At 43.6% G+C, this 11,783-nt stretch overlaps 1 protein-coding gene across 1 annotated transcript; it reads left to right on the forward strand.

Annotated features, from left to right (window-relative positions):
• The first annotated feature begins 43 nt into the window (after positions 1 to 43).
• Positions 44 to 8,809, forward strand: WDR77 (WD repeat domain 77). The gene is made up of 10 exons (XM_004473597.4): positions 44 to 278; positions 530 to 715; positions 1,723 to 1,864; positions 2,159 to 2,208; positions 4,987 to 5,057; positions 5,207 to 5,261; positions 5,732 to 5,803; positions 6,374 to 6,482; positions 7,042 to 7,110; positions 7,728 to 8,809. The coding sequence occupies exons 1-10, from the start codon at positions 164 to 166 to the stop codon at positions 7,885 to 7,887; spliced, it is 1,029 nt and encodes a 342-aa protein (XP_004473654.1). The 5' UTR covers positions 44 to 163; the 3' UTR covers positions 7,888 to 8,809.
• Positions 8,810 to 11,783: the final 2,974 nt, after the last annotated feature.

Raw genomic sequence — 11,783 nt, forward strand, 5'->3', positions numbered from 1 at the left:
GGATTGTGGAACGAAAGCGTGAAAGCAATTCTCGCGAGATGTAGTTGCCGTAGCCTGCGGAGAGGGGCGGAGGCCTGGCGGTGCACCACGTGGGGATCGCAGCCGGCGCTGAAGGCTGGGCCGGCGGCTGGTTTGGGTCTAAGTTGGAGTTGGAACCGTGGAGATGCGGAAGGAGACGCCGCCTCCGCTGGTGCCCCCGGCGGCCCGCGAGTGGAACCTTCCCCCGAATGCACCAGCTTGTATGGAGCGGCAGTTGGAGGCTGCGCGGTACCGGTCCGGTGAGCGGAGATTCGGGGCCTGGGAGCTTCCCCTCCACGCCCGGAGCGCCCCCTCCCCGGGACTAACCCATCCAGTCCGCTCCCTTCCCGCATGCTCTCTTGATTCTTTCCTCGCTTTGCTGAGCTCGGTTCCCAACTCTGCCCCGCGTTGTTGAGATCAGATGCGGTCTCGGCGCGTGTGCTGCTCGGTGTGGTCACCATGGAGACAAGTCCCTCCACCCTTGCGTGCTGACAGCTTCTACCCTTCGTAGATGGGTCGCTCCTCCTCGGGGCCTCAAGCCTCAGTGGCCGCTGCTGGGCCGGTTCTCTCTGGCTTTTCAAGGACCCTTGTGCCGCCCCCAACGAAGGCTTCTGCTCCGCCGGAGTCCAGACGGAGGCCGGAGTGGCTGACCTCACTTGGGTTGGGGACAGAGGTATCCTAGTGGCTTCAGATTCTGGTGAGTCGCTTTCCCCTCATCCACACGGGTGGACTGGAGGCTTGGGGTTGTGCAAGGCATCCCGTCGGTGCTTGGGGAAGCCTGAGGATGTTGGCCCCAAACACGAACTCTTGTGTGGGTGGAATAGCTTTCCCAAGATGCTGAATAGTCTGGTGGGATTTTCTAGCAAAAGCCAGGGAGTCGACATGGCTCCGTGGTTGAGCGCCGGCTTCCCACATATGAGCTCCCGGGTTCAATCTCCAACCCCACTACCTAAAAAAAAAAAATCCATAACAAGTTTAAGAGTTAGACTGGAATTGTTTTTCTTGTGTGTAAACCTCCTCTCCCTCCAGCCCAGACCAAGGATAATCTTGCATGAGACTGAAGCTAGTATGTACAGTCGCTTCCTCTTTCCTTTCTTAAATGTCTTATTCTGCTTTCTTTGTTTTGAATGTCAAGCTCAGTAATAGAGACTTTGTCGTTTTAAAAAAATTAGAATTTGAGAGATGGCAGGCATTTCAGGGAAGGATAAAAGTGGAACATTCTCAGAATTGAACACTTTTGGGGGCTTGCTGTGTGGAAATTGAGTTAGTCAACAAATATTTATTAGGACTGTAAGACATATATTCAAATACTTCAGTATTTGTTAGTGCTTTTCATAGCTGAGAAAGTTTAACTTTACTGTGTACTGCACAGACAGTTGTGGAGACTTCATCATTGTCTCCTGGAAGCTCATTTTCCAGTTCTTCTCACTGGAAGTGGAATATGGATTTTACCAGACCTTCCATCCATTTTTCCCTCTTTTTCTAGAGGCTTCTTCACACCCCTCGTTATTTGAACTAAGAAAACAACATCAGCCTAAGGCCAAATGACTTGGAAGTTAACTAGACCCTCTTTTTACTTTTATAGGCATATTTTCTTTGTTAATTTAGTGACAGGTAATGAGTCCTAGAAGCTAATTACCATCTTGGTATAATCCAAGTCCATGTTTCCCTCATGTCTCTTATCCTCATCCCACCCCCAACCAGGTGCTGTTGAATTGTGGGAGCTGGATGAGAATGAGACACTCATTGTCAGCAAGTTCTGCAAGTATGAGCATGATGACATTGTGTCAGCAGTCAGCGTCTTGAACTCTGGAACACAAGCTGTCAGCGGTAGCAAAGACTTCTGGTGGGTCCCTGTTCTCATTGCTCCACTCTGCACCTCCATTTTGTATCCCTACTATTCTTTTAGCCTCATTAAGTAATGTTGTGTGCACATTTTGAGAATCTGCTGATGAATTATGATATGTATGTAAGAATTCCTTAGAAATTTTGTAGTCCATTGTAATAGATCATAGCACAAGTCTAGCAGGTAAAGATGGAAAAATCGGTCATGTTGGTTAAAGGAAGTTCTTGTTTGAATGCATGTTTTTATGTAGATAGTCTGGATTAAGATTAAGTTTCTGTTTTCTTTTGCTCTTAGCATTAAGGTTTGGGACCTTGTTCAACAGACGGTTCTGAACTCATACCGAGGTGAGTGAGCATTCCTTCCCTTTCAGTCCTAGCCTTAGCAATTTTGTTTTTCTTCTTCTCTTTGGATTCTCTGAACTTTTCTTGAATGTCAGAAGCAGCAGTTCTGTCTTCTCCTGCCTGATAGTGTTCTTCCAAAACTAGAGTCATCATTTTCTTAATTTCCTTATTTCTGTTGTTGGCCTCACCATCTTCTTGGCCATATCGGCTCAAACTCGCAGTCCTCTTCCATTCTTCCTGCTCCCCCTCTATCGTTTGGTCACCAGGTTCTCTTTCCCTTTCTTAGGCCCCCATTCACTTTCCGGCTTTACCTCTCACAGACAACAGCACTCATCTCGCCACCCATAATCTTTGGCTCTTTAGGTCTTCCATTTGTTTCTTGTGGCCCTGTATTAAGGTCCCATTTTCATGGCATGGCATTCAAGCCCCTATCCTGCCACTGTCCTGTCAGGCATACAGCACTAACCAAACCCAATCACAGTAGATCCTTTACATTCTCAAGGGATAAACCCTTAGACTTGTGAATCTCAAACTTGTAAATATCATCTCCAGAAGATATGTTTTTCTGGTAAATTTCATTACTTTCTTCTAATAGTCCTCTTTCTGCTCACTTTCAGTAATAGCATGGGCATTTGACTTTATGTTGGGAGCCATTTTTCATGAAGATAGGCTTTATAATGTCTTGCCCAGAGATTTAGATGCCGGTGGTGACGATGGTTCACTCAGTGGCAAGCGCCTTCCTCTGCTGATTCTAATTTCGAAATGTGTGATTCAGATTTATGCAGAGTGAAATCACAAACCCATACACATCTTGGACCTTCAGGGTCTCTTCTAAATCATAATGTTAAGATGTTAGTGTCCATGCTATACTCGTCTTTTTATTTCTTATACATGTCATTTGCTTTCCTGGCTAATGCTACCTCTTTTCCAGCACTTCTTCCACTCAGCCTTTTAGTTCTTTGTCTTATGTGTTATTTCCCTCAGTGAATCCCAAATCCCTTTAGGGCAAAGGAACATGTGTTTTTCTTTTCTTTTTTTTATTCTCCCTGCCCCTTATGGCTTTTTGTGTGCTGTCTGCTCTCTGTGTCCATTTGCTGTGCGTTCTTCTGTGTCTGTATTTATTTTTTTGTTTATTTCCCCCGCCTTTGCAGCTTGTTTGCTTTCTGCTCTCTGTCCGTTCGCTGCACACTCTTCTGCATTTTTGCTTGTCTCCCTTTTTGTTGGATCACCTTGCTGAGTCAACTCTCTGTGGTGCTTGCGGGCTGGGCGGCTCTCTGTGGCACCTGGGCAGGTGGCTCTCCACAGCATGCAGGTGAGCCTGCCTTCAGAAGGAGGCCCTGGGACATGAACTCAGGGCCTCCCATATGGTAGACAGGAGCCCAACTGATTGAGCCACAGCCTCTTCCCTGTTCTTCATTTTTTATCCCCTTATGGTGCTTGTCCCAGAGTTATGATTTTTCAAGTGAGCAATAAATTCCTCTTTTGATTTCTCATCAAGCTGGCTTTACATGTGTTCTAGAGCTAGGTAAGAACGGTGGAAGGTAATTTAATTCCATCCTTCTGTTTCAGGGCACTGCCACAGTCTACCTTGGAAAGTCTGGTTAAATGACTAAAAAAAAACAGTTTCCACAACGTAAAATTAGCATGGAGCAATTGACTTGAAAACTTTTTGCATATATATCTTTAAAAAAATTTTGAAAACCTGTGCCCCCAACACATATTTTAAATGTGATATCTGAAAAGATTTTGGTTTAAATTTATATAGTTCCAAAGGAGGTATTTTCTGGCATGTGATTTACTGTATATTTGTGTAGAACATATTTTTGTCAAAATCTTAAATGTGTAGGTTAAGTCCATTTAATTTATGCAAAATGTCTACCAAATAACTGGCAAAATCCAACCTACATTGTTAAACCAGTAAGCCAAGTTAGACCTAACTTTCTTTCAGAAACAATCTGACTTCACTTTTAAATTCAGTTAAACTTGTTAGATGTGTCCTTATGACAGCCATCTATTGTGTTAATATTTTTCAATTCTTGTTATTAGAAAGTGATAATGATGAGTCAGTGACCCATGCTTGTGTTTGTGTTGTGGATGAAATAAGGTCAAGTCAGTGTTTCTGATCCCAGTGCTCTCTGTTTTGCTCTTTGGCTCCTGGGGAAAAGCCTTCTTTGTTCTTTCATTTGGAACCCTCGGTTTTGACACCTTTGAGTTTTACACCATGGTAAGATTTGGGATAGATGACAGCCATGTGTTCATTCTTTAAAGTGGGAGATGGGTGATTGTGAAAATAGAGGTAGGAAAGGAGAATTGGCAAGACTGTAGATATTTTCTCAGTTCAGTTTTAGGAAAGAGAACATTGGAGAAATTGACTCCCTTAAAACTATCAGTATCCGGGAATCCCCTAGAAAATTTTTGTATACTACCTGGAGGTATGTGTACTCTAGTATGAACACTGCTATTCTAGAATTATTAGCCCCTACATACAGGACTTCTTGACAATAAACTCCTTCACTGTTACTATTTAGCCCGTAACTTCTCCTTCATTGTTTTACTAATTCATACCCCGCCCCAAGCCATGTTAGGTGTTATAATCCCTATTCCACCAACCTTTCCTCTTATGTTTTGTCTTTATTCATAAACTTTCAAGAAAGCCATTAAATTGTATGCTGGGAGCAAGCCTATTTCTCATACCCTGCCCCTTCTGGGTGTCTGGGCTTACCCTGTACCCCTCCCCCTCAGCTACTTCTTGGTCATATTTCTTTTTCTCCCTTTTTTCAGCTCACTCTGGGCAGGTCACCTGTGTTGCTGCCTCTCCCCATGAGGACGCTGTGTTTCTTTCCTGCAGTGAGGTAAACTTTCCCTTTCTTCCCACTTTCTCACTATACCCAAACCTTGCATAGCCAAAGACCACTTGGTTTTTAGTGTGGAGACCTCAGAGAAGCAGCTGCTTCTTTGATTGTAAAGTCTTTTTTTTTTCTTGCCCTGTTTCTTCAACTAGGACAACAGAATTTTACTCTGGGATACCCGCTGTCCCAAGCCAGCTTCACAGATGGGTGAGTCTGACAGTCAGAGATGGGAGGATGGTGCTAGAAGCCCACCTGGGAGAGGCTTTCCTTGGCCAGAGTCAAAGGCAAAGATGCAGGATGCCCAGTCACTGTGACATAATGACATAGTCGTCTTCTTTCCCCCTGAGGCTCTGCTGACATCATCTTGTGCAGTGGGTACCAAGAGGAAGGCCTGGTTTTTGGGTGGGTGATTTACTTTGTTCAATGGATGGCCCAGGGGCCAGAGTTAAACCTTTATGATTTGTGCTTGAAACCCGCCTCTCGTAAGTCCAGAAAAGGCAGGAGGCTAGTGGATACATTATGGAGATTCTGAGTGTTAAGGATGAGGACTTGACTGCCTTACTAGGGTTTGGGAAATGGAGTAAAGGTGCTCCTGGGGTTTAGAGTGACTTCATTTGAGAAGCTTCCCTCTTCTGTGCTCTGAGTCTTGGCCCAGGTTCCTGTTTTCTCCTTTGCAGGCTGCACTGCCTCTGGCTTCCTCCCTACCTCATTGGCTTGGCATCCTCAGCAAAGTGAAGCCTTTGTCTTCGGTAAGGCTACTTGTCAAACCACGTATTTTATGGGAAAGGGGAGGAATGAGAGAAAAAGAACTAATTCCATACTGTATAAGGCTCTAGCTACTCAAGTCTCAGCAGCACATTTGGGTACTTGATGAATTATGCTAATGGAGGGAAGGAAAAGTGGGATGTTCCACATGTAGTTTTTGTTTAGCTTTGGAGAGCATGATGATTTTCCCCTGGCAGATTTGCTTTCCTGATGATTTATACTGGCTCCTGTGTTCTGGGCATGGCTAGAAGTCAGTGAGCCACAAAGCAAGTAGATTGTTCCATCTGTTTGATATGGCAGTGAGCAGTTCTACTGTTGATAGTTGTAATGTTGGCATGGTGGTGAGTTCATGTAGTTTGTGCTGAAAATAATAACTTCCTCATCAACTTCTCATAACCATCCAATTGACTATTTCTGTTTTACGAAAGGAGTAATTGAAAACTAAGAGTGGTTAATTTATCCAAGATTGAGGAACCAGGATTCAGAGCTAGGCCTGGCTGAATCCAGAGTCCATGCTCTTAACCACTGCCGCGTGCTCCCTCTCTTTTCCATAGGTGATGAGAATGGGACTGTCTCCCTTGTGGACACCAAAAGTGCAAGCCGTGTCCTCAGCTCAACTGTGCACTCCCAGTGTATCACTGGGCTGGTGTTCTCCCCACACAGGTAGTTCTTTATCATCAGGGGCCTGGTGGGTATGAATGGGCTCAGCAGGGGTGGGGGAATGCTGTGTTGGCCAAGCATCGCATGATCAAATTAAACCTTAGAGCTTTAGCTGAAGTTTCAGAAAACGTCAAGCATCTCTTAAGACCATAGTCCTCCTTGGGGTTGTGAGGTCTCTCTGAATATGGCTAAGATGTGGTCTTAGTCCTGCTCAGTACCCCAAATAATGACTACTGGAGGCTTAGGACCATGTGGTTGGAAAAGCTTTATTTCCCTTAGATCTTTCTGGGGTTATTACTGAAGCTGCAGGGAGGGACCAAATGGGCTGGTTAGTTGCCAGGATGATTTTCAACCCTGGCTGTGCTCCATTTTCCTCATTTTTACTTTGAACTTGTGATATAGACTTGAGTGGTAGCTGACCCTAACCTTACAAAGTGGCCGTCAGGGCACCTTCCCCCCGGGCTGGTTTATAGTGCAGGTTGGGGTCACGGTGGGCTTAGTCAGCCTTTTGTCTTTGGATCCATGGGCCTTACCTTGCACAATCCTCTCTTCCCCCTTCTAGTATTCCGTTCCTGGCCTCTGTTAGTGAAGACTGTTCACTTGCTGTGCTGGACTCTGGCCTTTCCGAGGTGTAAGTGTGAAATTGGATCCTATAATCAGGGATCCGGGCAGGGGAGCAGGGGGTGGCTGGGTTTTCTCTTCGACAGAATGCTTTATCTCTTTTGAAAGGAAAATTTCTATCTGCTTCTGATGGTAGCAATGCAGACTGTTGACCATCTCCTGGTTCCTAGGGCTGACCAACAACTAACTTTGTCCCTGCTAGAGGAGGAACGTGGGTGGTGGGTGGAAATTCTGAGTCTGGCATTCCTGCCTTCTTCCACAAGGGGGCAGTCTACTAGTCATGTAACCCCATATACCTCATGCAACGGGGTATACTGTGAAAGACACCAGACAAGAGACCTGTACCCTCATCTTTGCCATGATTTGGTGCCAAGTCTGACCCAATTTACTGCCTCACTGTAGCCACCATTTCTCAGCTATAAAAAAAACAGAGGACTGGATTGGATAATAGATACCCTCCTCTGTGGAGGGCTAGGTTGCTCTGTGAGTGATGAGGTTATACATTTGGTGTAGTGTGTATAAAACCCCCCCAAAATGTGGTGTTGGGTTCGCTTTCTTCTCCAGGCCTTTAATATGCTTTTTCCCTCTGGCCTTTACCATGACCAAACTTCTTTTTTTCTCTCCTAGGTTTAGAAGCCAAGCCCACAAGGATTTTGTGAGAGATGCTTCTTGGTCCCCGCTCAATCACTCCCTCCTTACCACAGTGGGCTGGGACCATCAGGTCATCCACCATCTTGTGCCCACAGAACCGGTCCCAGTCCCTGGACTTAAGAACATTGCCAAGTAGATTGGACTTAAGGCAAAAACAAATCCCCTATGAGTATCCACATCCATTGTCCCTGCCCCTTCATTTTGTGAAACAAGGTAGGAGCCTTACATAGTATATTGATAGACTAGATCTGCTCACTTAACAGGCATTGTCTTTGAGCCTGGGGGTGGCTGGGTTCTTGGATCCTACAGTCATAGGGAGAAGAAACTCTTGAAGATGGATATATATGTGTGTGGCTGAATGTATGTATAGACAGAGTTTTTGATAGTGGTGAGAATTAAAAAAAAAAAGTCCTGTTCCCATGTAGTGCTGCATGAGATACTGACCATGTCTGGGAAGGGTATGGGATGTGGGCATTCCTGGATTCTTGGAGGCAGCTCTTTTTCTACTTCTAGTGACAGGAGCGCCTTTATTTATTTTTTTATAGAGCTTAATTAATTTGTATCATGGGAAATACTCCCATTCATAAAAAGTCAGCTCAGATGACTTTTAGGTAGAGCCAGGATTCACTCACCACAGTTTGCACATGTCTTTGCTGTTGAATTAGGAATCCATTTTTAGGCTGAACAAAATGAGTATGGTTGGTGCCTTTGTAATGCCTGTTCCCTCCCACCGCCCAATGAAGTTATGTATATGAGAGATGAGTGGGTTTTTTTGTCATAGGTTAGATGCTATGGAAAAAAGTTTGGAGATGATGGAGAGCTTAAGGGCATTCCAGTTAAGTTTGAAAACTGACAGAGACCATTGCAGAGACATCTCTTCCCCCTTTATCACCAGAAAACAGCCTAAGTCCAGACCTTATACCTCTGGGATCCTTTAGATGTAGGAAGTCTGAATGCTGTATTTGTGGACTTTGACGATTTTCAATCCCAGCAGCAGGGAGAGATGAGAAATAATGGTTGTGAAATAAAAAGTTTAGGCTTTGTTAGCCTTTTTTGAAGTATGTGTATTCTCTGTGCGGTTAGACATATTTCATTTATGTGAGTCATGCAAGATACTAATTTTATAGCCCATTATTTTCTTAGTGCCCCCTGCGCAAAAAAAGTAGCTGGTTGAAACTTAAGGTAACCATTTGGTTTCTTCGCCAATTGGTAGATTGGCTATTGCCAGTTAGAAGTCATGGATCAATCACTGATTGTATTGGGAACTAATGCAGTCAATTATGTGTTTTTGAGCTCTACAAGTTTAATTTAGCTGAAATCACCTTATGAAATGGGAAGTTTGAAGGAATGTGAGCAAAATATTTCCAAGTGAAGCTTCCATGCTTTAATATTGTTAAGCCTGAGCTCTGTTCTCACCATTACCCTTGAGTAAAAACACATGGGAATTTGCCATCATAAGATTATGGGGTGGGATGGGGTGGGAATAAAGACTTCACTGTTCTTAACTATAACTTCTTAGTAAGGAATGGGATGAACAGGTAGAGCCATTTAAGTTCTCCTACCCAGAGGTAAAACTTAAATTTTGTGGTCACTTAGAGAAAGTTTGGAAGAGGGTAGGGTAGGTAGGAATTAAATTTGCATAGTCTTTTTCCTCATAGTCTTATTAAAGATTATTTTAGGAGAAAACTACATGAAAGAGGTAAGAACCTAAGGAAATCTATATATCTGTCAAGGTGGTTGAAATGACATCAAAGAAAGAAAGCATAGTTTTTGAAGAATTGCATTATCTTTTACTTTTAAAGAAAGGTGAATTCAGAGAGAGATGTGCTCATGAGAATGTTAATGGTTACTACAAGATTTTACATTTGTAAAGCAAATTAAAATCATGATAGGATAGACCATCACAATTTTGTTATGGTGGACAAGAAAGGTAGCTGTTGCACTGACTTCAAAAAGTCTATCACAGGTAGGATTATGCCCTAGGTCCCAACTCAAGTGACAAGAGTTAACTAGTAGAATAAGCGTGGACTTACGTGATGACCAGTGGATTTGGGCTCATTGTATTTTCGTTTGAAACCATACAGACATTTATTTTGCATTTATTTCACTGGCTCAAATGTCTACACGCTGGAATACATCCATTTCTTTTCCTCCATTTCTTGCTCTGGGGTCCATTAACCCAAGTAAATCTATTCTGCTGCTAATTTCTGATCCTCCAAGCACTAGGAGGCTCGCCTCTTGGGTAGTGCTGAGAACTACAACAAATAGAAGGCTGTAAGTACAGTTTCAGATGGCGTCAGATGTGGGACTGATGACTAACTTCTCTCCTGCCTGACAGTACAGTGAGCGACAAGCACACCTAATGCTCAGGGTCTCCAACCTCAGCGGGCTCCAAAATGTTCTTGCCACATCTAGACCTGAAAGTTAAGGGCTCTGGTTTTTAGAAGACAACTTTGGATAGTAATATGTCTTCCATATTTTCTTTGTATTTTTCTGCAGTAGCTGCTTGACTTAACTTTCTGTCTGCTCTATAACCTTAAGTGAGGATAGAAAAAATAAGACATTAAATTGTGTTTTGTTCCAAAATATATATAACTATTTCAGTAAGATGCATCCTACATGATTCTATGCATTCTAGGAAGCTTTCAGGCATCTAAGGAATGCCATGCTGAGAATTCACATCCAAGCACAGTTTATAGCTGGTTTCTTATTGCCAATCTGTGAATTACACTGAACACGTTGTTAGTATCACTTAGCAGGAAGCTGATTTTGTTTGGGAGAAGAGTAAGAAAACTTAATTTATATTTTGAATTAAATTTCAAGACTTGAATAGCCCATACAGTACAGTTTGGAGAAATAAACACTGGAAAAACCAAGGTAAACAGTCTGCTCTTGAACCCAAAACACTTTCTTGCAAAATTCTCCATCCAATATGTGCAGTTTGGAGGTGTTCATGTTCAGTACAACACAGTTGCAGGACTTTACGATCTGGAGGGGCAGAATGAAGTGTACCAGGAGAGGAGGGGTAACTTCTAAGTTATGGAGCCCACACAATCCATGGTCCTACAACCTCCATTTATCATCTAACAGTGTTTAATGCAGTCCTTTATTCCAAAAACCCACTTTATCTCCTAAATTATGTTCTGCAGCTTAAATATGCAGTGAAGCATCAAAATGGAAAAGATAAGTAAATGAAGAGTTTAATCCCCAAACAACATTACTTAATGTTCTTGTGGAAGTGCCACCTATTGAATTTCCCTTCACTAAATACAGACAGTTCACCTGTCCTTATTATGATAGGGTGCCAGATTCTTGTCAAGCATTTCACTTTGGGAGTTCTAGTTTCAAACAAATGTTCCACTCTGGTAATAGCCCTTATCTGAGAGCTCAGCTGAAGTGTTTGGAACAGAAAATGCGTTCTATATGTACAAGCTAAATTAGCTTCAAGTTCTATAGTTTCAAGTGACTTGTTTCTTACTGAAACCTGAGTAGAAACTGAACCAAGTAGAAACTGGCTAATGTGTGGGAACCTTTAGGACCATTACCCTACATCAGTTTACTGGGCAGAGTCAGCATTACTGCTACCTTTAACCTGCCTGGAGACAAGCCCGACAAACTCCGTGCCCAGCACCATCCTGGCTTCATGGTCATGGCTGATTCACCACAGGACCGGCTTGAGCTCCATTTGACTTTACAGGTGTGGTCCATGGACCAGGAGCATTGGCATCCCAGAGCTTTTGTGAAATGCAGAACCTCCAGACCTACCTGAATCAATTCATTTCACAGGCTGCTCTGGGGACTTGTGTACTGAAGCTTGAGAAGCACTGATGGAGATTACCTATTGGGAACTACAGATGGATCAGGCCCAGGCAGAGGGGACAGCTGTGGAGTTTCAGAAGCTGTCAGGCACTCGGGTTCAGTGGTGAACAAGACAGCCATGGTGACCCCTATCCTTAGCAGCTTAGTCTAGGGAGAGAGAGAGGATGGAATTAGTATTAGAATGACAGCCAAGAGAAATAAAGATTGCTAGGA

The sequence above is a fragment of the Dasypus novemcinctus genome, chromosome 9, assembly GCF_030445035.2.
Source record: "Dasypus novemcinctus isolate mDasNov1 chromosome 9, mDasNov1.1.hap2, whole genome shotgun sequence".
Classification (NCBI taxonomy): Eukaryota; Metazoa; Chordata; class Mammalia; order Cingulata; family Dasypodidae; genus Dasypus; species Dasypus novemcinctus.